The sequence below is a fragment of the Hyperolius riggenbachi genome, chromosome 3 (genome assembly GCF_040937935.1).
Source record: "Hyperolius riggenbachi isolate aHypRig1 chromosome 3, aHypRig1.pri, whole genome shotgun sequence".
Lineage (NCBI taxonomy): Eukaryota > Metazoa > Chordata > Amphibia > Anura > Hyperoliidae > Hyperolius > Hyperolius riggenbachi.
This window is the reverse complement of record NC_090648.1, coordinates 106,216,294-106,242,132: the sequence shown is the minus strand read 5'-3', so window position 1 is coordinate 106,242,132 and position 25,839 is coordinate 106,216,294. Positions and strand designations below refer to the sequence as shown.

The 25,839-nt window shown below is 50.4% G+C and overlaps 1 protein-coding gene across 3 annotated transcripts in view; it reads right to left on the bottom strand.

The window, feature by feature from the left end:
• Positions 1–25,839, bottom strand: part of LOC137561086 (zinc metalloproteinase-disintegrin-like VAP1) — a 128,121-nt gene that overhangs the window by 81,933 nt on the left and 20,349 nt on the right. For all 3 annotated transcript variants that reach the window (XM_068272328.1, XM_068272330.1, XM_068272329.1), the window contains exons 4-5: positions 19,183–19,259; positions 17,101–17,179 (exon numbers count right to left, since the gene is read on the bottom strand). In XM_068272328.1, coding sequence (XP_068128429.1) covers positions 17,101–17,179; positions 19,183–19,259 — 156 coding nt within the window. The remainder of the gene's footprint in view (positions 1–17,100; positions 17,180–19,182; positions 19,260–25,839) is intronic.

Sequence of the window (25,839 nt, the reverse complement as noted above, 5' to 3'; positions counted from 1 at the left end):
TGCACATTGGGAGTGGGTACAAGAGGAAAAAAATTTTTAGCAAAAAGAGCTTACAGTTTTTGAGAAAATCGATTTTAAAGTTTCAAAGGGAAAACTGTCTTTTAAATGCGGGAAATGTCTGTTTTCTTTGCACAGGTAACATGCTTTTTGTCGGCATGCAGTCATAAATGTAATACATATAAGAGGTTCCAGGAAAAGGGACCGGTAATGCTAACCCAGCAGCAGCACACGTGATGGAACAGGAGGAGGGTGGCGCAGGAGGAGAAGGCCACGCTTTGAGACACAACAACCCAGGCCTTGCATGAGGACAAGAAGCGTGCGGATAGCATGCTTTGTACCGCCATGCAGTCATAAATGTAATAAAGATAAGTGGTTCAATAAACAGGGACCACGCGGCAACGCTAACCCAGCAGCAGCACACGTGATGGAACAGGAGGAGGCGCAGGAGGAGAAGGCCACGCTTTGTGAGACACAACAACCCAGGCCTTGCATGAGGACAAAAAGCGTGCGGATAGCATGCTTTGTACCGCCATGTAGTCATAAATGTAATAAAGATAAGAGGTTCCATAAACAGGGACCGGCAACGGTAACCCAGCAGCAGCAGCAGCAGCAGCAGCAGCAGCACACGTGATGGAACAGGAGGAGGCGCAGGAGGAGAAGGCCACGCTTTGTGAGACACAACAACCCAGGCCTTGCATGAGGACAAAAAGCGTGCGGATAGCATGCTTTGTACCGCCATGTAGTCATAAATGTAATAAAGATAAGAGGTTCCATAAACAGGGACCGGCAACGGTAACCCAGCAGCAGCAGCAGCAGCAGCAGCACACGTGATGGAACAGGAGGAGGCGCAGGAGGAGAAGGCCACGCTTTGTGAGACACAACAACCCAGGCCTTGCATGAGGACAAAAAGCGTGCGGATAGCATGCTTTGTACCGCCATGTAGTCATAAATGTAATAAAGATAAGAGGTTCCATAAACAGGGACCGGCAACGGTAACCCAGCAGCAGCAGCAGCAGCAGCACACGTGATGGAACAGGAGGAGGCGCAGGAGGAGAAGGCCACGCTTTGTGAGACACAACAACCCAGGCCTTGCATGAGGACAAAAAGCGTGCGGATAGCATGCTTTGTACCGCCATGTAGTCATAAATGTAATAAAGATAAGAGGTTCCATAAACAGGGACCGGCAACGGTAACCCAGCAGCAGCAGCAGCAGCAGCAGCACACGTGATGGAACAGGAGGAGGCGCAGGAGGAGAAGGCCACGCTTTGAGAGACACAACAACCCAGGCCTTGCATGAGGACAAAAAGCGTGCGGATATAGCAGCAATGCTTTTTGCCGCCATGCAGTCATAAATGTAATACAGATGAGAGGTTCAATAAACAGGGACCGGAAACGCTAAACCATCCCAGATGTTCATCGGTCATGTTACTTGGTTGGGGTCCAGGAGTGTTGCGTAGTCGTTTCCAATCCAGGATTGATTCATTTTAATTTGAGTCAGACGGTCTGCATTTTCTGTGGAGAGGCGGATACGCCGATCTGTGATGATGCCTCCGGCAGCACTGAAACAGCGTTCCGACATAACGCTGGCTGCCGGGCAAGCCAGCACCTCTATTGCGTACATTGCCAGTTCGTGCCAGGTGTCTAGCTTCATGCCCGGTTTCAGGTCCAGCGGTGCCAGCCACAAATCCGTCTGTTCCTTTATTCCCCTCCAAATTTCCTCCCCTGTGTGCTGCTTATCCCCAAGGCAGATCAGCTTCAGCAACGCTTGCTGACGCATGCCAACAGCTGTGCTGCACTGCTTCCACGATCCTACTGCTGCTGGTGCTGGGTTAGCATTTCCGGATGAGGTACAGCTTTGAGATGCGTTGGAGGAGAAGGAGTCAGAGAGGTAGGTGCTGCTGTTGTTATCCAGCTGTTTGCGGCGTGGGCAACACCCGCGCCGTAGCAGGTGAGGAATCGCTGCCAGGCTCCACAAGGTTCACCCAGTGCGCGGTAAGGGAGATGTATCGACCCTGGCCGAACGCACTCGTCCAGGTGTCAGTGGTGAGGTGAACCTTGCAGGCAACGGCATTCTTCAAGCTTCGGGTTATTTAGCTGACCACGTGCTCATGCAACTCAGGCACTGCAGAGCGCGCAAAGTGGTAGCGGCTGGGAACCACGTAACGTGGGATGGCCACTGACATCATGCCCTTGAAGCTGTTTGTCTCCACCACTCGATATGGCAGCATTTCGCAGGCCAGAAGCTTGGCTATGCTGGCTGGCTGTTACTGCCACGGCCCGGGGGTCATTTGCTGGCAATTTCCTCTTGTGCTCAAACATCTCAGAGACAGACAACTCAACCGTAGCGCTGCACACCGAAGGGCTGTTGGTTGTTGTGTTTGATGAACACTGGGAGACCTCAAGAGCACTAGTCCGGAAAGTGACAGTGTCAGCATCGTCTGATGTTTGTGAATGTTGTGAACCACGCAATGGCTGGGCTACTGCTGCTGCTGAGGCGGGTCTGGTGGTGAGTCTGGTGAACCCAAGGGAGGCAGTGTTGCTGGTGGTACCCTGTCCTGCCGCGTTTACCCACAGAGTGGGATGTTTGGATAGAATGTGGCGGCTCATGCTGGTGGTGGAGAGGTTGTTAATACTTTTCCCCCTGCTCAGGCGGGTCTTGCACACCTTGCAAATCGCCATGGTAACATCCTCAGTGCAGTCTTCAAAGAAAGCCCAGACTTTAACTGGCTGAGGACTCGGACCTCGTGCGTGATGTGCTGGTGCTGCTTAACCCACTGCTGGACGCTTGAGAGGTCATCCAAGTAATTATCTGGTCCTGTTCTTTTGGATCTGTGAGGGTTGTTGTCCTGGACAACATGGGCAGTATTGAGTGGGTTTTCTTGGGTGCTCCCCTGTGGCCTGTACGTGAACCGTCAGGGGAAACACCTCTTCCCTTGCCCCTCCCTCTTTCACCGGATTTCTTCCTCATTTCACTTATCCTTAAAGTACACGCTGACTGGCAGCAGTACAGTGGCAGTACAGAAATGCTATACAGTGGTGGGTGAGCGGTGTACCACTATTGTCAGCAGTGACACAGAGCACAATGCTATACAGTGGCGGGTGAGCGGTGTACTACTGTTCCCAGCAGACACAGAGTGGAAGTAAACACAATGCTATATAGTGTGGCTGAGCCGTGTACACAGAGTGGCATTAAACACAATGCTATATAGTCTGCTATATAGTCACCCCGAACAGGGTGATGTTCTGCAGAACCCGAACAGTGGCAAACACTGTTCGCCCAACACTACTGGGAGGGAACGCAGATTTTAGTACCTAAACACACGATACAACATGTTTTCCGGGGTCGGACTCTGAGGCACATACAGATGGTCCCGATCATCATCCTCATCATACAACTCTTCTCCTGAGTCTGACCCACCCACCACCTCTGCCACCCCAACATCCCCAGACACAGACCCCTCATCGTCCTCAACATTAACTTGGGATGCTGGCCTGAGCCAGACCTCCTCCTCCACATCAGGCCCCATCATCTCCTCAATGGCAGCCCTCATTAATCGCTCTGGCGACGGACTGATGGACACAACGTTCTCCTCCGGGGAGGGCTGCTGCTGACCATTGGCTGCTGGGGTGGATGTTATAGCTTGCGTGGGGCGTTGGCTGTTGCTGTTGTTGGGAGTGCTGCTCACAGCGGAGGTCTCTGGGGAACTCATGTTGAGCTCATATAGTGGTTGACGGTGAGTGGAGTATTACTGATCCCAGCAATATACACACTGACTGGCAGAGTACGCAATGCTATATAGTGTGGCTGAGCGGTGTACACAGAGTGGCAGTAAACACAATGCTATATAGTCTGGCTGAGCGAGCGGTGTACTACTGTTCCCAGCAGAATCAGAGTGGCAGTAAACAATGGTATATAGTCTGGCTGAGCGGTGTACACAGAGTGTCAGTAAACAATGGTATATAGTCTGGCTGAGCGAGCGGTGTACTACTGTTCCCAGCAGAATCAGAGTGGCAGTAAACAATGGTATATAGTCTGGCTGAGCGGTGTACACAGAGTGTCAGTAAACAATGGTATATAGTCTGGCTGAGCGGTGTACACACAATGCTATATAGTCTGCTATATAGTGTCAGTAAACAATGGTATATAGTCTGGCTGAGCGAGCGGTGTACTACTGTCCCCAGCAGAATCAGAGTGGCAGTAAACAATGGTATATAGTCTGGCTGAGCGGTGTACACAGAGTGTCAGTAAACAATGGTATATAGTCTGGCTGAGCGAGCGGTGTACTACTGTTCCCAGCAGAATCAGAGTGGCAGTAAACAATGGTATATAGTCTGGCTGAGCGGTGTACACAGAGTGTCAGTAAACAATGGTATATAGTCTGGCTGAGCGGTGTACACAGAGTGTCAGTAAACAATGGTATATAGTCTGGCTGAGCGGTGTACACAGAGTGGCAGTAAACACAATGCTATATACTCTGGCTGAGCGAGCGGTGTACTACTGTTCCCAGCAGACACAGAACAGTAAACAGAATGCTATATAGTGTGGCTGAGCGAGCGGTGTACCACTATTCCCAGCAGACACAGAACAGTAAACAGAATGCTATATAGTGTGGCTGAGCGAGCGGTGTACCACTATTCCCAGCAGACACAGAACAGTAAACAGAATGCTATATAGTGTGGCTGAGCGAGCGGTGTACCACTATTCCCAGCAGACACAGAACAGTGAACAGAATGCTATATAGTGTGGCTGAGCGAGCGGTGTACCACTATTCCCAGCAGACACAGAACAGTGAACAGAATGCTATATAGTGTGGCTGAGCGAGCGGTGTACCACTATTCCCAGCAGACACAGAACAGTGAACAGAATGCTATATAGTGTGGATGAGCGAGCGGTGTACCACTATTCCCAGCAGACACAGAACAGTAAACAGAATGCTATATAGTGTGGCTGAGCGAGCGGTGTACCACTATTCCCAGCAGACACAGAACAGTGAACAGAATGCTATATAGTGTGGCTGAGCGAGCGGTGTACCACTATTCCCAGCAGACACAGAACAGTGAACAGAATGCTATATAGTGTGGCTGAGCGAGCGGTGTACCACTATTCCCAGCAGACACAGAACAGTAAACAGAATGCTATATAGTGTGGCTGAGCGAGCGGTGTACCACTATTCCCAGCAGACACAGAACAGTAAACAGAATGCTATATAGTGTGGCTGAGCGAGCGGTGTACCACTATTCCAAGCAGACACAGAACAGTGAACAGAATGCTATATAGTGTGGCTGAGCGAGCGGTGTACCACTATTCCCAGCAGACACAGAGTGGCAGTAAACAGAATGCTATATAGTGTGGCTGAGCGAGGTACACAGAGTGGCAGTAAACAGAATGCTATATAGTGTGGCTGAGCAAGCGGTGTACTACTATTCCCAGCAGACACAGAGTGGCAGTAAACAGAATGCTATATAGTGTGGCTGAGCGAGGTACACAGAGTGGCAGTAAACAGAATGCTATATAGTGTGGCTGAGCAAGCGGTGTACTACTGTTCCCAGCAGTGACACAATGACAGGGGGGACCCTGGCTAGCGTGGCTGGAGCGCGAACTACCCTGCCTGCCTACCCAAAGCTAAACCCACAGACAAATGGCGGAGATATGACGTGGTTCGGGTATTTATTTACCCGAACCACGTGACAGTTCGGCCAATCAGAGCGCGTTCGGGTCCGAACCACGTGACCCGTTCGGCCAATCACAGCGCTAGCCGAACGTTCGGGGAACGTTCGGCCATGCGCTCTTAGTTCGGCCATATGGCCGAACGGTTTGGCCGAGCACCGTCAGGTGTTCGGCCGAACTCGAACATCACCCGAACAGGGTGATGTTCTGCAGAACCCGAACAGTGGCGAACACTGTTCGCCCAACACTAGCTCTGACCGGCATCTCTGCTCCGTCTGATGTCAGCGCCGAGTCCCGGCTTGATGACGTCATCAAGCCGCGACCCGGAGCTGAGCGTCATTTGTAGCGGAGATGCCGGCTGGAGAAGAGGTGGCTACTGCGGCTCATCGCTGGAGCCTGGAAGGTGAGTGATGGCTGCCAGGTACAGGGGGTACACCTGCCTCCATGGGGGACACCATGCCCAGCCAGCCACAGACAGGATCCGACCGCCTGACCCCCCCAAACGTGCCCCCTCCATGCAAATTGCCCTGGTCCTTAAGGGTGGTTAGGCGGACGGTCCTGAAGTGGTTAATCAACTCAACAGGTTGTGGCTGTTTAACTCAACAGGTAAAAAACAGTAGCTCTCTGCAGTTGGTTTGTGGACTGCCATGGTTAAGACAAAGGAGCTCAGTGAGGACCTGCAGCTGAGCATTGTGGCTGCTCACAAGTCAGAAAAGGCCATTTCTAAATGTTTTGAAGTTCTAGTGGCTTAAGTGCAAAGTATTATTAAAAAATACAAGATGTTCCGCACTGTGGGAAATCTCAGAGGACGTGGTCGGAAGCCAAAAGTGACACCTGTGCTGGCCAGGAGGATAGTAAGAGGTGAAAAAGAATCCAAGGATCACCACCAAGGCCATCCTGGTCAATCTGGGCTCTGCTGGTGGCAATGTCTCAAGGCAGACAATCCAACGGACACTGCACACCGCTGGGTTCCACGGATGCAGAACAAGGAGGACACCACTTCTCCAGATAAGGCACACAAAATCTCGCTTGGCCTTTGCAAATGCTCATCTGGAAAAAGATGAAGTCTTCTGGTCTTCTGTGCTATGGTCAGATAAAACAAAAATTGAATTATTTGGTCACAATGATGTTTCCTTCATTTGGTGTGAAAAAGGAGAAGTGTTCAACCCAAACAACACCATCCCCACTGTCAAACATTGTGGTGGGAACCTAATGCTTTGGGAGTGTTTTTAAGCAAACTGACCAGGGAACCTAATCACAGTAAACAGCACCATGAAAAAAGAGTAGTACATGAGGACTCTTAATGACAACCTGAGGCAGTCTGCAGAGAAAACTTGGCTTTGGGCACAAGTGGACATTTCAGCATGACAATGACCCAAAACACGCATCAGAAGTGGTGAATAAATGATTAGCAGACAACAACATTAACATTTTGGAGTGGTCCATTCAGATTCCTGACTTGAATCCAATTGAGGATGTGTGGAGGGAGCTAAAGATCGGAGTGATGGCATGAAGACCCTCCAACCTGAAGACTGGAAGCTCACTGCTAAAGATGAATGGGCAAAAATACATGTGGACAGTGCTGCTCATCAGGATACCGGATATCCGAATAGACTCGGATATCCGAACTTTTTAGGCCTATCCGATCGGATCCGGATTCCGGATAGCTGGACGGAAATCCGGATAGCTCTATGCGGATAGTTGGTCGCATAACCCGGATATCCGCGGATACCGATCGGATATCCGAATCCGGGTACTGTAACCATGGACATGATGTCCATGACGTCATTCAGCCAATCAGAGCGCTCCCAGCCTAAGCCCAAGCACCCAATCACAGAGGGGAACCTTGGCCAGTCCCTCCTGTATATAAGGAGGGGGGCATGTTAAGAATCTCGTCCTTGCTTTGTGACTGCCACTGAGATAGTTTGTCCAGTGTGTTTGGCTGAAGCAAGTACATTATCCCAGTGATAACCCAGCGTTTTAACACTAAAACACCTTCTGGTTTTACTGTTTTACTGTGTTGTAGTTAGCTTAGCTAGTCTGTGTAATTTGTTAGTGTCAGTCAGTCTTGTCAGTCAGTCTTTCAGCTGCAGCAGCTGCCTGTGCCTGCTACTAGGTCCTGTGTCTTTGTGTGTGCTGTGTCTGTGTGCACACACTCCAGGCTCCTTGCTGCTGGCTGGGCTGCTATTACTACTGCTACTAGGTCCTGTGTCTTTGTGTGTGCTGTGTCTGTGTGCACACACTCCAGGCTCCTTGCTGCTGGCTGGGCTGCTATTACTACTGCTACTGTGGTTTTATATTGTGTAGTTGCAGACAGTGCTAGTACTACAGATTATTGCTGCTGTGCTGCTGCTGAGTGAGCAGTGTCAGTGTGTTTAGTTGTTGTACTCCTGTCTGTCAATCTGCTGATCATTTCCAAGCCCGCCGCCAATAATAAAAGTGCACCAAGTACCCCACACACATCATCTGTGACGTCGACTCATCAGTGACAGTGAGTCTTGTACTATGTCTGGCACTGGCAGTGTGAGACGGGGGAGGGGCAAGGCCAGAAGGAGAGTGAGCAACATTGCGGCCTCTGGCAGCAGTTCTGCCGCATCAGTCATTCCGCCGCTACCCACTGGCAGTCACGCTGCAGAGACGCAGCAGCGTGTTGCGTCAATTTTCAAGCAGGGTCAGCGGCGCAGATTGGAGGAGAAGGACGCCGCGTCTGTGATGCAGCAGATGGCGCATGACGAGGAGCAAGCCAGTGACAGTGAGGCCACCACCACCAGCCCTAGCCCTAGAGAAAATATTCTCAGCAAAATTGGCTTTACAGAAGAGTCTGAGATGCTGACAGTAATTGTTGGGGGGGAGCCCGTCCATGATGTGTCAGCAGAAGAGGAGTTTGAGGCGGGCTCATCATCCCAGCAGTTTTACGAAGGGGAGTTTGATGATGAGGTGAAGGACCCGGACTACCAGCGACCGGAGGGGCATGTCAGCTCTGACTCTGAGGAGGAGGAGTCAGTGTGTATGGCACGCAGGTTGAGCATTGCAGGGATTGGCAGGAGCAGCAGTGGGCATGGAGTACGTGACCCGCAGGCTGCTGCTCCATCTGTCAGTGGCACGACTACCACCAGCCGCACCACTCAACCCCAGGCCCCAACCACCACCGGGAGAAAATCCACAGCAGCATCCCGTTCTGAGCCACGTAAGGTAAAACTACAATCCCCAATATGGCAGTTTTTCCATCTGCCCTCACTGGATAGCAAATTTGTAACGTGCAAATTATGCCATGTGAAGCTGAGCAGAGGGTCTCACCCCTCCAGTTATGGCACCTCCAGCTTCATCAACCATCTGGGCAATAAGCACAAACCTGAGCATCAGGAATTCAAGCTGCTGAAGGAAGCTGGCGCTGGCCCTTGCAGAGGTCAGAGCACTATAACCAGCTTTGCCACTCCTGCTGACACTGAGGCCTGTTCAGGCAGCCAGTCCTCCTCAGTGGTCTCCTCTGTTCCCTCCTCAGCTTCCCGTGCAAGCCTAAAACGCCCCCACCACCAGACCCTGCTGAGTGACTCTTTTGTGGTCAGGGCTCAGCCTCCCGGCAGCCGTCGCATACGCCAGCTGAACGGCTTGCTTACACGGGCCATGTCCTCCCAGCTCCTCCCGTACTCGTTTGTGCAGGAGGGGAGCCGGATGCGTGCGCTCCTGCAGTGCGCAGCGCCGGATTGGCCAATCCCCAGCCGGCACTACTTCGCACGCAAGGCCATCCCAGCACTGCACTGCTTTGTAAAGGCCAACGTGGAGCGTGGGCTGGATCATGCGCTTGGTGCGCGCGTCCATGTGACAATGGACTCATGGAGCAGCCGGTTCGGGACAGGCCGCTATTTGTCCTTCACCGCGCACTGGGTCAGTTTGGTGGAAGGGGGTGAAGAGGAGACAGCAGCATCATCACCACGGTGGGTGGTGCCACCCCGCAGCAGGGTCAGGGGAAGTGCAGCAGCTTCCAGCTCTGATCCGGTTCCATCCGCCGCCAAACAACCCCGCCTCAGCAGCAGCGTGAAGGCCCACCACTGCCAAGCGCTGCTGCAGATGGTCACGGTGGGCAAGAACAAGCTGACGGCAGACCACGTCTTGGCCAAGCTCCGAGAGCAAGAGAGGAGTTGGCTGACCCCCAGAGGCCTCAGAGTCGGAGAGGTGGTGGCCGACAATGGTGCAAACTTGGTTGCCGCCATCCAGCGGGGAAACCTCACCCACATCCCCTGTCTGGCCCACGTCCTGAACCTAGTGGTGCAGAAATTCCTGCACACCTACCAGGGGATGGACACTCTTTTGGTAGCGGCAAGGAAAACGGTGGGTCATTTTCGCCGCTCGGGTGGTGCCACAGCGACCCTTACAGCCGTGCAGATGGAGCTGAACCTCCCACAGCACCGCCTCATTATAGACGTTCCAACACGCTGGAATTCCACCCTGGCGATGTTGGAACGTCTGGTTGAACAGAGGCGGGCTGTCAACCTGTACCTGGCCAGAGCCACCATGGATGCCAACTTGTTGGGGACCGGCACCACCCACCTCCCAGACATCATCCGCCCTGCTGAGTGGGGAAAAATGCAGCTGGTGTGCTTTGTGCTGGCACCCTTCCTGGAGGCCACCAACATGGTCAGCCGGGACCATGCGTCGCTGTGTGAGTGGTTGACCATTGTGTGCATGCTGGACAAGGCCCTCGATGCTCTGCTGGAAGTGGGAGAGGAAGCCTTGATCCAGCAGCAGGAGCAGCAGCAGCACACTTCACAGTCCACCTCTGTGCAGCAGGAGGAGGATTCGGAGGAGTTGGAGGAGGACTTGGAGGAGTTGGAGGTCCCTGACCTTGAAGAGGAGGGGGCACAGCGGAGTGCAGCTGCAGTAGTGCGGGGGTGGAGAGAGCAAGATGAGGCTCCGGAATCAGAGGAGGACGACAGCACTGTCAGCGGTGCAGAAGATGATAGGTCAGCAGAGATGGCAGCCCTCTTCCCCATGGCAGTGCACATGCTGCAGTGCCTGCGCAAAGACCCAAGGGTGAAGGAGATGAGTGCTCGGGAGGACATCTGGATCACCCTGATGCTGGACCCACGGCTGAAGGGGAAGCTGGCTCAGTTCCTGCCTGTAGGAGGAGACCCTGTGCGCCGAATCAGGGACTTGCAGCGGATTCTGGTTTGGCGCTTGGAGGAAGCCTTCCCCCGGACTCCCACCCCCCCTGCTGTCTCAGTCCAGCCAGCACAGCAGCAGGTGCCTGCATCCAGCATCAGCAGGCGCCCAACAAACCTGCTGTCTCTGACAAAGGCGCTCTATGCCACACCAGTACCGCTGCCTACAGAGGAGGTGCCTGCAGCAGCATCCGGCTCTCAAAGCCAGAACCAGCACCTGACCCGGATGGTGGCCGACTATATGGGGTCCTATAGCGGGCTTGACACCGACACCCCTGTGGACCCCTTGGAGTACTGGGTGAAGCACCTGGATATCTGGGGCGAGCTGGCGCAATACGCCCTGGAAGTGCTGTCCTGCCCGCCTTCCAGCGTTATGTCGGAAAGGTGCTTCAGTGCGGCCGGTGGCGTGGTCACTGAGAAGCGCTCTTGTCTGTCAGGCCAGTCTGTGGACAGACTGACTTTTTTAAAGATGAACGAGGCTTGGGCAATTGGTGAGTTCCTGGCCCCTGTTGTTGGCAAGAGGGGGAAATGAAGTGGCTGAGTGGTTATCACTATGCCTGCTTGCTGCTTAACCACCCTTTACCACCACAACCTCCTGACTCCATCTTCATGAAGCCAGGTTCTTATTTTTTGAACTGTGCCGTGGTACCTGCCATGGTCAACTATGTAAACACAATAGCTGTGTAATTTTTTTGGAGGTGTCTGTGCTGTGCGAGTTGTGGGGAGGCCCCAACTGCGTCAGTACGACCGCTTCCTGGAACCTCTCCTAATTTTTTACTGTGCCGTGGTACCTACAACAGTGCCATGGTCAACTATGTAAACACAATAGCTGTGTAATTTTTTTGGAGGTGTCTGTGCTGTCCGAGTTGTGGGGCCCCAACTGCGGCAGTACGACCGACCGCTTCCTGGAACCTCTCCTAATTTTTTACTGTGCCGTGGTACCTACAACAGTGCCATGGTCAACTATGTAAACACAATAGCTGTGTAATTTTTTTGGAGGTGTCTGTGCTGTCCGAGTTGTGGGGCCCCAACTGCGGCAGTACGACCGACCGCTTCCTGGAACCTCTCCTAATTTTTTACTGTGCCGTGGTACCTACAACAGTGCCATGGTCAACTATCTAAACACAATAGCTGTGTAATTTTTTTTGGAGGTGTCTGCTGTCCGAGTTGTGGGGAGGCCCCAACTGCGTCAGTACGACTGCTTCCTGATACCACTCTGATGTTGATTGACAGCCATTTTTTTTAGGGGGGGGGGATTTTAAGTCCACTCCCCACATCATCAGTGTTTCCATTTTCAAAATTATGATGCTACATGCCTCATATACCCTAAAAAACCTTTTTAAAGCAATTTAAAGGCCACTTCCGGGATTAAACACGGATATCCGAATCCGATCGGATACTAGGGTCGGATATCCGAATCGGATTCGGATCGGAAAATTTTGAATTCGGATATCCGACCCGGATCGGATAGCGGGGTATCTGGATCCGAATCGGATCCGGATTTTGAAAAGGGGTATCCGAGCAGCACTGCATGTGGAGACATGCAAAAAGTTGGTCTGCAATTATAGGAAGCGTTTGATTGCTATAATAGGCTTTTCTATTCGATTTTTAAGAAGGGTATGAATAATTTTGGACAAGACACTTTTTGCTCAAATGTAAATAAATGATAAGAATTTTATTTTTCCACAATAATGCCTCTTGTACATTGTCTTATTATCTTTTGGGAGACATTTCCCATCAAAAAATTACTTGCTGGTTGAATAAAAGTAACTTTAAGCTTTCAGTCAAAATTTGCCAGGGATATGAATAATTATGGGCATATATATATATATATATATATATATATATATATATATATATATATATATATATATATAATTCTGTTTAGCTATATGCTGTAGTTGTATAATAACAGTCACGCTGTGTTTCGCTTGGCCAGTCCTGGAATTCAGAGAGAGAACACCATCTGCCCAAAATCCAGAAAAACAAGTTAGTGAGTTACCGGTAGTCAGAATAAACATTTTGCATGCTGGTCTTCACAATGGGAAATCAAGGGGTTGCGACCTGAATTTTGATGTATTTTGCATCCTAGATGATTTCCTCTTCAGGTCAATACATAATGGGAACATACTGGTAAGGCTGTTGCCTTTGATATGAGATTTGAGCCATTTGACAAGGGTTCAGATCCATTCCCCACTGAAGCCAATATGTAAACCAGTAAGAGTATTTGGGCAAGGCTCCCTAAGGATCCTATTTGCCCATGGAGCGCACCATAAGTGGCTGCAGCCCTGGGGATTTGAGCCTGCCAAGTGAAAAGCACGTTATAAATGTTTTATGTCTTGTCTACTGACGTACCGACTAACACAGTCATTCAAGCAAAAGAAAACAGATCTAAGAAGAAAGTTCAATTCCAGAATCTGCTAAATAGTTACCGTATATAAATAATTGTAATTATGCTGTTAACGCTGTTCACCCTTAAATGTACTAGTCATGTTTTAAGTAATAGATCACATGCCCAACCTTGTTGCATTTAAAGTCTATGTAAAGCCTTGTACCTGGCTGTCAGAACACAAAGGGTAGCCTTAGGGCCAGGGCCGGCCCGCCCATGAGGCGGGGTGAAACTTTTGCCTCAGGCGGCACTTCTGGGGGGGCGGCACCCGCCCGTCCATGTGTGTGGGGGGCCGCCCGAGCTGGAGGGGATAGCGGGCAGGAAGGGGGTATTGGGCCTAGCGGCGGGGAGGGGGGTCGGACCCCCCCCTCCCTCGCCTGGGTCCCCCGTCCTCCGCTCCCCTCCAGCTTTAAAAAGGTCCGTGCTGTGGCTGCAGCTATTCGTAAGAGGCAACGAGCGGGGATTACTCACCTCTTCCTCGTTCCAGGCCAGCGTGCGCTCCACTGACGTCACTTCCTGCTACGCCGCAGGAAGTGACATCAGTGGAGCGCACGCTGGCCTGGAACGAGGAAGAGGTGAGTAATCCCGCCCGTTGCCTCTTACGAATAGCTGCAGCCACAGCACGGACCTTTTTAAAGCTGGAGGGGAGCGGAGGACGGGGGACCCAGGCGAGGGAGGGGGGGGTCCGACCCCCCTCCCCGCCGCTAGGCCCAATACCCCCTTCCTGCCCGCTATCCCCTCCAGCTCGGGCGGCCCCCCACAACAACGGCTTGGGGGGGGGGGGGGGGGGCGGCGATTTCTTTAAAAATTGCCTCAGGCGGCAAAAAGTCTAGGGCCGGGCCTGCTTAGGGCCCTTCCTCTCCAACCCTGTACCACTAAAATACGGTGTACCTCAGGGCGCAATACTATCCCCTTTACTTTTAACCATATACATGCTGCCACTTGGAGAAATCATACAAAAACATGGCCTGACACATTGCTATGCTGATGACACCCAGCTATATTTGTCACTCAAACCTGACGTCACAGACCCTACTCCACAAATAAACACATTCTTAGCTGAGCTTCAGGAGTGGATGAATAATAACTGGCTAAAACTTAATGCTGACAAAACTGAGGTTCTTGTTATCGAGGGTCAGGGCTCAACAGCAAAGCAGCCCCAGTCTCAACCAACACCGCTAAGGATAGGGAGCTCAGACCTGAACAACTCAGACTGTGTGCGCAGCCTGGGAGTACTGATTGATGGGAAATTAAGCTTCAGGAATCAAATCTCAGCTGTTGTGAAACATTCCTTCTTTCACCTAAGTAATATTGCAAGGATTAAACACCTAATTTCTTCAGAGGATCTTCCAACCCTAGTTCATGCCTTCGTCACATCAAGGTTAGACTACTGCAACGTCCTCTACACAAGCCTGCATAAGAAAGACTTACGCCGCCTGCAATTAGTACAGAATGGCTGTTAACGAGCCAACCCCGCCATTGCCACATAACACCAACCCTGTGCTCACTCCACTGGCTACCGATAAAATGGAGAATTCTGTTTAAGATTGGCTTACTGACATTCAAATCCTTGCACAATCTGGGCCCTGGATACCTGGACACCCCCCACAATCTTAGATCAAAAGGACGTAACACCTTGGTCACCCCCAGAGTCCACCTCAAAACCTTTGGAGACAGAGCCTTTTGTCATGCTGCCCCTACACTTTGGAACTCCCTGCCACACCCAATCAGGACAGCTCCATCCCTGGAAGCATTTAAAGGGGAACTGAAGAGAGAGGAATATGGAGGCTGTCATGTTTATTTCCTTTTAGACAATACCAGTTGCCTGGCAGCCCTGCTGATCCTCTGCCTCTAATACTATTAGCCATAGCCCCTGAACAAGCATGCAGCAGATCAGGTGTTTCAGTGGTTCAGACTTATAAGTCTGATCTGACAAGACTAGCTGCATGCTTGTTTCTGGTTTTAATCAGATACTACTGCAGAGAAATAGACCAGCAGGGCTGCCAGGCAACTGGTATTGATTAAAAGGAAATAAACATGACAGCCTCCATATACCTCTCTCTTCAGTTCCCCTTTAAGTCTAAACTGAAAACCTACCTCTTCAGTTTGGCATTCATGAACATCTGACTATCTCCTCTGTAACACAACCCAGCCTGCAACCCTGTATTAATCTGAGACACAGCTATGCGCTTTGAGTCCTATGGGAGAAAAGCGCTTTACAAATGTTATTGTATTGTATTGTATTGTACCTGCATATGAGGCATGTTACCAGAGAGAGTTCTGAACTCAGTCCCTCTGGTGATAGTGCAGGGCTGAGTCTATACATATGTATCGTTAGCCGCCAGGTTAGTAATGTGTTCTTTTTCTCTGTGGGAAGTGGTGAAGGGGAGCATTATAAAGCATGACAGGGTGAGCCGGGAAAACCATACCCTCGGACATCGCTTGGCAGAATTGCTCAGCAACGCATCAAAGGGGCATCAGGGACCACTGTACACATGCTAGATTTTCATCAGAGGTAGTCATTAACAGAGTTAAATCTAGTGTGTGTACGCAGCTTAAAGAGAACCCGAGCCTAAAAAAAGGGGAAATGCAAATACTACAAAAATCCTACAAAGGCATCCCAAGCTGTCCGCCGCAACTGTCTGGGACCATCCTTAACATCGGGGCCGCACTTCTTTTGCCACACACGAGCGGCTCCAGCTTACTATACAGTCCCAGCAGACACAGTGTGGCCACGCTCATGCCTGAAGAGGACCACAGTCCAGATGTGATTACTGACAAGCCCTTATGGGTAATCTTGAAGGGGTCATTGCTTGGAACAGCATGGGAAGTCTCTATAGGATCAAGAGACTTCCGTCTTCTTAGGTAAGTATGTGTTTTGGTACCCAAATTTCGGCTCGGGTACACTTTAAATTGTTGAAGTAAAACTGTTGCTATGGTTTCCTCTGTAGATATGCTAAGTATCTGCTAATAATGTGGTTGGTGTTTGAAAAAGAATTGTTCAGAGCAATGCTAACGCTAAGAACAGTGAATGGGAATAGAATCGCTAGGGAATGCATGGAAATGGTGCTCTGTAACAGCAGCCCTGGTTGCTGCTGCTTCTTCTACTCTGCTCTGCAAACTGATTTTATTAAAGATCTACCAAAGTATCTGCAGCTGCTTTAATTATCATATCTACGGAGAGGTGAACCCAGCCAGGGCTTGGATAGGCCTTAGGCCCCATTCACACCTAAATGCGCAAAGCGCCGGCGATTACTGCTGACGTTTTGTGGGAGTGATTTTTTCCGCAATTGACGCGGAAAAATTACTGGACATTGCAGCGATTTTTCCGCAATTGCAATTAGCGCTTCTATAGCACTAAATCTGATCGCCGGGAAATTGCCTGAAAATGCTACACGTTTGCGCTTGGCGATTTGCGTTAATCGACGTCAATTAACAAAAATCGCCCAAGTGAGAACGGACCCATAGGGTATTATCGCACTAGCGCTTTAAAAAGCGCTAGTGCTTGAGCGTTTTTTCCGAAATCGCCAGCAAAATGCTCCAGTGTAAATGGGCCCTTACAGATACCTCTAATGTCCAGGAGGCTGCAGATATTACTTTTCTTTTTGCTTATCTCCCTATTACTCAAATAGGGGGTTGAACCTACTGTTAAAAGCTTCAGGGGAAAATAAGTTATAAAAACATTTTCAAAAGGCCTCAAACACACGTTGTTTCTATTAAATGCCCAATCAACTATAAATCATTAAGAGTAGATCCATAGGTAGAGTCATTAGAGTCAATGATATTGGCACCGCCTGGTTGAGTATTACGTGTGAAGCCAGCATTGCCATTAACACGTCTTCCATACAAAGCACATTACACACAGCAGCTCTTATATGATGTACCTGGTGTCGGCTATGACTTGTTACTAAAGTGCCATCCTCCTTGTAGTGGCTTTCTGTGTAATTGTCAGCAAGCAGGTCTCTGTAAGACACATTACAACACATGGGGATCAATAGGATGTTCACAACCCTTGACTCAGCACTCTCCCCCAACCCCCAATTCCAGAACATCTCCAGATACTGCCACTTCCACCTCCGCAACACCGCCAAACTCCTGCTCCATGCTCTGGTCACCGCCCTTCTAAACTACTGCAATGCCATACTCCCTGGACTTCCTGAGACCAGACTGCAATCCATTATAAATCCAGCTGCCAGGTTCATCCGCTCTTCCTGTTGCTCCTCTTCAGTTGCCCCACTTTCCAAGTCACTTCACTGCCTCCCTGCCCCCCTCAGAATTAAACTTAAACTGACTGCTCTGCCTGGCATACAAATCCATCCACCATACCTCCCCATCAAACATCTCTCCAGAGCAGCCCCTACTCAATAGAACCCCCCCCCCCCTCTTCCCAACTTTAGTTAATTCAAGCAGGCTTTAAAGACCCATCTGTTCACCATTGCTTACCTGCCATCTTCATAGCTCCAACCTACTCCCTTTAACATACCCCCCTCCTTATGTGTCCTTTTCCCCACCCCTTAGATTGTAAGCCCATTTGGCAGGAAAAGGGGGTCAAAACAGGGCGTAGACAGGCAGCCTATTACGTCAATCAAAGTGCGAGGATTGACGCAATCCCCGCATTGTGATTGGCCCAATAGGCTGACTCTCAAGTGACAGGCAGCCTACTGGGCCAATCAAAGCACTGGGATCACATCCATTAAAGCCACGAGTGGCCGTTAGTTAGAAGGAGCGAGCGTAAGTTACCAGCGCATGCTACGCTGCACTACCGCAGCATAGCATGCGCTGAGCTGACACTACTGTCATTAAGCTGCGCTGCTGAATCAACCCCTACATTCCTCTTTAACCACTTACCACTCATTACTGATCGAAATCTACGCCCTATTTTGACCCCCATTCCGCTGGCAGAGTGTAGATTTCAATCGTGTTCTCGCCGCTACTGCCGATCGCTTCGCTGCTCCCCCACCACACATCACTCGCCCTGCCGTTTATATGACGGCAGAGCTGTGGTAGCTGGTTAAGAGCCGATTTCATTGGCTCCTGGCCCTGTCATCACTGTAAGCCAATGGCATTGGCTTACATTGAAGGGCAGTGTCAGGAGCCAATGAAAGCGGCTCCTGACCGGCTGACACAGCTCTGCCGTCATAGCGACGGCAGAGAGAGAGGATCCTGCGGCGATGGGTGAGCTGCGCAACCATCAGCATCGGCAGGTATGGATCCGTCTGGAGGCGCCGTTCTTCGGTACCAGTGATCTCTCGTCCTGAAGGGGCCAGAGACTGCTGGTACATAAGTGGTTAAGTCGTGCTCAGCAAGTTAAATTGGAAAGTTCATTTCTGATAACATTACATTACAAAATGTCTGGGGCTTGATTCACAAAGCGGTGCTAACTGTTAGCACGCCTGTGAAAACCCCCTTAGCACGTCTAAACAAGCTTTTTGCGCATAAAACTTTACGCGCGCAAAACTTTATGCGCGTAAAACGTTACGCGCGTACTGCACAGAGCGCAGGGCGCTCCGCGCGAAGTGCCCATTAAAGTCTATGGGACTTAGCGCGCGTAAAACTTTGCGCGCGTAAAACTTTGCGCGCGCAAAGTTAGCGTGCGATCTGATTGAGAAATCCGGTGCTAACCTACTTAGCACCCTGGTTAGTGCGTCTAAAGACTTTAGACGTGCTAAGTAGGTTAGCACCGCTTTGTGAATCAAGCCCCTTGTGTACCAAACATACATGTCATAGGAAGGAGGGTTTTTTTTGCAATGTGACATTTTACCTTTTTCCTCTGTGCACTCTTTATTCTATACAGTGACTATGGCCAGATGAATCATGTGTAGAGGAGCAAATTATGTTAGGAAGACTAGTAAATCTGTTTCTATAGGTAGGTCCCTCAATGCAGGCTTGTAAGATGAAACATTAGTCCTCAAAGGTGAAACGTGTTCTTTATCCTGGTATAAAAGATATATTTTACAGACACTTACAGATTTTTCTCAATGTGAATCACTTTCAGGGATCCATTCAAGGTCAGCTCATACTGAAGCTGGTCTGGATATACATTCTGTGGACAAAAAGCAAGAATTACATAGACTATACATGTGGATGTATGACATATTTAATACAATGAAAATGCAGACAGTCTAACGAGAGATACTAAATTACCTCTTGTATTGGAAATGATCTTTAATATCTTCAGATGATCTCTGGAAATGAACCTAGCACCTTACATCAAATTCAGGTTAATGGATCTCTTTTGGAAAAAGCACTTATCTACAACTGCAGTACTGAAAGTAATGTAATCTACCTCCATGACTTTATCAGAGCATCACTTCCATACTCACAGATGTGGCTGGATAGTGTGAAGAAACGTGGAAAAGCCGCCGCGTGGACGCAAGATGAGGCGGCTGTTTCTGCGGCTGGCATAGTGGAACGTGGAGAAACCGCCGCGTCTGGTTTGTACGCATAGGCCTGCTTCTCTCAGTAAGGCGGGATGCGGAGGAAACGCCGCACGCTCAGACAGCGTGGCGGCGGATTCCGCATCCCATACAGCAACAACATTACAACATATGACTGGTGTGGCTGGGACTGGTGGTCCACGCTGGTTTGGGGGGACGCGTGCACGCGCGGAGAGGCAGGGCCTTTATGGCAGTCAGAGGAGGGTCAGCTGACCAGGCCGGTCGGGTGACAATTGCAGCAACTTTCATTGGTCCAGCACTTGGGGAGGTGCTGGAGGTGCTGGAGGGCACTGGTGTATATATACTGGGTGCTGGGCATTCCTCTGGTGTCTGGCGTTGCGATCACTACGTGGTAGCACTCAGGCCTTGTCTGTATCTGTGTTCTAGCATAGTTTCCAAAGGTGTCGACGATCGCGGACCTCACACCTTAGCGCTAGGAATATTGAACTGTATTATTTGTTATGACCTTCTGCCTGCCTGACTATCCTCCTGTACTCTGATTCTGTACCTTGCTATTTCTGATATCCTGTTGCCAAACTCTGCTCGTTCCTGGACTCTGTATTTGCATTCTGATTCTGTACCTCGCTATTCTGATACTCCGTTGCCAAACCCTGCCTGTTTACTGGATTCCGTATCTGTCTCCTGAATCTGTACCGTATCTGTCTGTGTGTTTACGACCTGGATTGCCCGACCTCGAGAACTGGCCTTACTGTTAGAGGCAGTTCCCAGACCTGTTAGTGACACCCTCTCTCTGGTGTCACTCACGCTCTGTCCTTCCTACTCTCAGCCTAGCTCCTCCCCCGGGAGAGTCTAGGCCTACGGAAGGAACTACTACTGTGCTATTCTCAAAGTATTACTGTTGCACTTAACACTCACTTGCTATCTCAGGTGTCCAGAGGTTAGTAGATATATCTGATTATCGGTGATACTGCAGATCACCAATAATTGGGTATATTCTGCATTCTCGGTGATACTGCAGTTCACCGGTAATCAGACCCTCTCTGTGTTACACCGATCGTTACAGAATGCCAGACCAAGATACAAATGGACGCACACTCTGACCGTCTGGGCGCACTTGCCACTTCGGTGGACAACATCAATCAAGTGCTGGGTAGTCACAAGACTATGATTGAAGCCTTGTCAGGTTCTTTACAAACCCTCCAGACAGCAGTAGATGAGGTGCGATCCCCTCTTAGTTCTGATATATGCTTACCTGTACCTGAGAAATTTTCTGGTCACAGATCTGACTTCCGAAATTTTAGAAGTAGAGTGTTATCTTATTTTGAGTTGAGACCCTAAACTTCTGGAACAATGGCCCAAAGGGTCACATTTATTAAGACGTTGCTTTCTGGCGATTCTCAAACATGGGCGTACAGTTTGCCCACCGGAGACTCAGCCCTCACTTCAGTGGACACATTTTTAAAAGCTATGGCAGTAATTTACGACGACCCAGACCTTGCTGCGACTTCTGAGCGGAAGCTCAAGCTTTTGCGTCAAGGCAAGGGTCCGGTCGAGGATTACGCAGCAGAACTTAGGAGGTGGTCAGTTTCAGCCAGGTGGGACACTTATGCCCTCTTAGATTGCTTTTTATTAGGACTGTCGGATGAGGTCTCAAATCTTATGCTAAGTCTGCCTGAACCTAAGACAGTTGATGAGGCCATTTCATCGGCCATTCGAGTCGACCGCAGGCTGCGCTATCAGAAACAGACCCGGGGTAGTAGTCAGGTAAAGATGGTGTCCTACGCTGCGCCTCCAGTAACTCCACCTCCTCCTGTCTCGCCTCCACCCGAACCTATGCAAATTGGTCGGTCAAAACTATCTCAAGTGGAGCGAAGACGTAGGATGTCTGAGCAGCTGTGCCTTTACTGCGCAGAGGGGGGTCATAGAGTGCGTAATTGTCCCAATAAGTCGGGAAACGCTACCGCCTAGGAGTTGTAGTGGGTAACACCCTAGGCGCGCGTCTCTTACCCCTAGAAGATAAACGGTTACTTCTTCCTTGTACTGTTACTTGGGAAGATAAAACCGAGGTTTCCGAGGCCTTTGTTGATTCAGGCTCTGCAGCAAATTTTATGGATTTTGAATTTGCAAAGAAATTAGGTATTCCGCTCACCCCGGTAAAACCACCCATTCAGGTTACGGCAGTAGATGATTCCCCCTGCAAGGTAATCATCCACTCTCTCAGACACCAGAGGTGGAAGTCACTATAGGGGTACTACACACCGAAAAATTACAGTTTTTTGTATTACACATAACCACCTCCACAGTCATCCTTGGCATTCCTTGGTTGCACCTTCACTCCCCACAGATCAATTGGACCACTGGGCAGTTAACTAGCTGGTCAACCCATTGTTTCCAGCAGTGCTTAGGGAAGGTGACATTGGGCCAGACCAGGATTCATTTGGAGGGGGTACCAGCACAGTATTCCGAGTATTCAGATGTTTTCTGTCCCAAGGCTGCTGATAAATTACCTCCACATCGCTCATTTGATTGCCCCATCGATCTCCAATCTGGTTGTATGCCCCCAAGGGGCCATCTTTACATCTTTGGCCATGCAAGAGTACATTCGTGAGAATTTAGCCAAGGGGTTCATTCGACCTTCCCGGTCGCCCGCTGGCGCAGGGTTCTTTTTTGTTAAAAAGAAAGACGGAGGTCTGCGGCCATGCATAGATTACCGGGGCCTGAATAAAATCACGGTAAATAATTGCTACCCCTTGCCCCTGATTGATGACCTGTTTACTCAAATTAACAATGCTAAAATCTTTTCAAAATTAGATTTAAGGGGTGCATACAACCTGGTGCGGATTAGAAAGGGCGATGAATGGAAGACGGCCTTTAACCAGCTGAGCGGTCTGGACGAGCTCAGCTCGTCCAACACCGCCAGCGGCTGCCGCTCAGGCCCTGCTGGGCCGATTTTAATGAAATAAAAAGCAGCACACGCAGCCGGCACTTTGCCAGCCGCGTGTGCTGCCTGATCGCCGCCGCTCTGCGGCGATTCGCCGCGAGCAGCGGCGAAAGAGGGTCCCCCCAGCCGCCTGAGCCCAGCGTAGCCGGAACAAAAAGTTCCGGCCAGCGCTAAGGGCTGGATCGGAGGCGGCTGACGTCACGACGTCGGCTGACGTCGATGACGTCACTCCGCTCGTCGCTATGGCGACGATATAAGCAAAACAAGGAAGGCCGCTCATTGCGGCCTTCCTTGTTTATTCTGGGCGCCGGAGGCGATCGGAAGATCGCCTCCGGAGCGCCCTCTAGTGGGCTTTCATGCAGCCAACTTTCAGTTGGCTGCATGAAATAGTTTTTTTTTTATTTAAAAAAAACCCTCCCGCAGCCACCCTGGCGATTTAATCAGAACGCCAGGGTGGTTAACACGCCCGACGGGCACTACGAGTACCTGGTGATGCCCTTCGGGCTGTGTAACGCCCCGGCCATCTTCCAAGAACTAATTAATGAGGTATTTAGAGAGGTGTTGGGCAAATTCATATTAGTATACCTGGATGATATACTTATTTTTTCTAACAACCTCTCGGAGCACAGGACACACGTCCGAATTGTTTTGGACAAACTAAGGCAGAACATGCTTTACGCTAAGTTGGAGAAATGCATCTTCGAGGTAACATCTGTCACTTTTCTGGGGTACATAATTTCCACTAGTGTTGGGCGAACAGTGTTCGCCACTGTTCGGGTTCTGCAGAACATCACCCTGTTCGGGTGATGTTCGAGTTCGGCCGAACACCTGACGGTGCTCGGCCAAACCGTTCGGCCACATGGCCGAACTAAGAGCGCATGGCCGAACGTTCCCCGAACGTTCAGCTAGCGCTGTGATTGGCCGAACGGGTCACGTGGTTCGGACCCGAACGCGCTCTGATTGGCCGAACGGTCACGTGGTTCGGGTAAATAAATACCCGAACCACGTCATATCTCCGCCATTTGTCTGTGGGTTTAGCTTTGGGTAGGCAGGCAGGGTAGTTCGCTCTCCAGCCACGCTAGCCAGGGTCCCCCCCAGTCATTGTGTGTCGCTGCTGGGAACAGTAGTACACCGCTCGCTCAGCCACACTATATATAGCATTGTTTACTGCCACTGTGTACCTCGCTCAGCCACACTATATATAGCATTGTGTTTACTGCCACTCTGTGTACACTGCTTAGCCAGACTATATAGCATTGTGTGTACTGCCACTGTGTACCTCGCTCAGCCACGCTATATATAGCATTGTGTTTACTGCCACTCTGTGTACACGGCTCAGCCAGACTATATAGCATTGTGTGTACTGCCACTGTGTACCTCGCTCAGCCACGCTATATATAGCATTGTGTTTACTGCCACTCTGTGTACACCGCTCAGCCAGACTACATAGCATTGTGTGTACTGCCACTCTGTGTACACGGCTCAGCCAGACTATATAGCATTGTGTGTACTGCCACTCTGTGTACACCGCTCAGCCAGACTATATAGCATTGTGTGTACTGCCACTCTGTGTACACGGCTCAGCCAGACTATATAGCATTGTGTGTACTGCCACTCTGTGTACACCGCTCAGCCAGACTATATAGCATTGTTTACTGCCACTCTGTGTACACGGCTCAGCCAGACTATATAGCATTGTTTACTGCCACTCTGTGTACACCGCTCAGCCAGACTATATAGCATTGTGTGTACTGCCACTCCTTGTACACCGCTCAGCCAGACTATATAGCATTGCGTACTCTGCCAGTCAGTGTGTATATTGCTGGGATCAGTAATACTCCACTCACCGCCAACCACTATATGAGCTCACCATGAGTTCCTCAGAGACCTCCGCTGTGAGCAGCACTCCCAACAACAGCAACAGCCAACACCCCACGCAAGCTATAACATCCACCCCAGCAGCCAGTGGTCAGCAGCAGCCCTCCCCGGAGGAGAACGTTGTGTCCATCGGTCCGTCGCCAGAGCGAATAATGAGGGTTGCCATTGAGGAGATGATGGGGCCTGATGTGGAGGAGGAGGTCTGGCTCAGGCCAGCATCCCAAGTTAATGTTGAGGACGATGAGGGGTCTGTGTCTGGGGATGTTGGGGTGGCAGAGGTGGTGGGTGGGTCAGACTCAGTAGAAGAGTTGTATGATGAGGATGATGATCGGGACCATCTGTATGTGCCTCAGAGTCCGACCCCGGAAAACATGTTGTATCGTGTGTTTAGGTACTAAAATCTGCGTTCCCACTTCCCAGTACTGCCCGCAGTGCCCGGGTCCACGGATCCATATAATTTTTTGGGCAGCACTATCAAACTGTGGTACTATGAGTGAGTTGCCATGGTCCTTCTGTGCTGCCTGTCACACTCACCGTCTGTCTGCAGGTGGATTGTTCAACACAGCTACGCCATCTGACATATAGTCCTGGACCTTGACCATCTTCTCCAGGCGATTGGTGTTGGAGGACGTGGAACTGCCCGATTGCTGTTCTGTGGGCTGCTGCATGGGTGTCAGAAAATGTTCCCACTCCAAGGACACTGCCAATACCATTGCCTTTTCGGCACTAGCAGTAGCTTGTGTTCTTTGCTGCCCTCCTGGTCCTCCTGGGTTTGCTGAAGTCAGTCTGTCGGCGTACAACTGGCTAGAGAAGGAGGAGGATGTCAATCTCCTCTCTAAAGTCTCCATCCTCAAGGGCCTGCTGGAATTGTTCCATTTTTGACCTGTCTGACACTTTCTTCAATCAGTTTTTTAACATTGTGTTTGTATAAACTGGGTATAAACCCAGTAATTGGTGTTGTCCAGATTCCAGAATAATGAATAATAATGAATAGTGAATAATGCGCGGGCCGCGTTCAATGCAGTCTAGCATGAATTGAGCCATGTGTGCCAGAGAGTCCTGCCAGACTCCTCTGTCTTCATGTTCTTGTGAGCGTTGTGATTGTTGTGATGCACCATATTCGTCACCAGCATCACTTTCTTCCTCTTCTGCTGTCCATTCCCGCTAAATTGTGGAAGTCCAACGTGCACCGCTCTGTCCCTCGGCAGTGGGGGCATCCAATTCCTGCTCCAACTCCAGCTGTTCCTCGTCCTCTCGAGAGGCTCGAGAGGACGTGGGAAAAGATATTCTTCACCGCAGAACCAAAATAACTCTGTGACAAAATCTGCAGAGTACACCCAGCCAACAACCCTAATAGCTCCAGCACAATCCAGCAGAGATGACAGCCACACATCTGGAGACTGTTC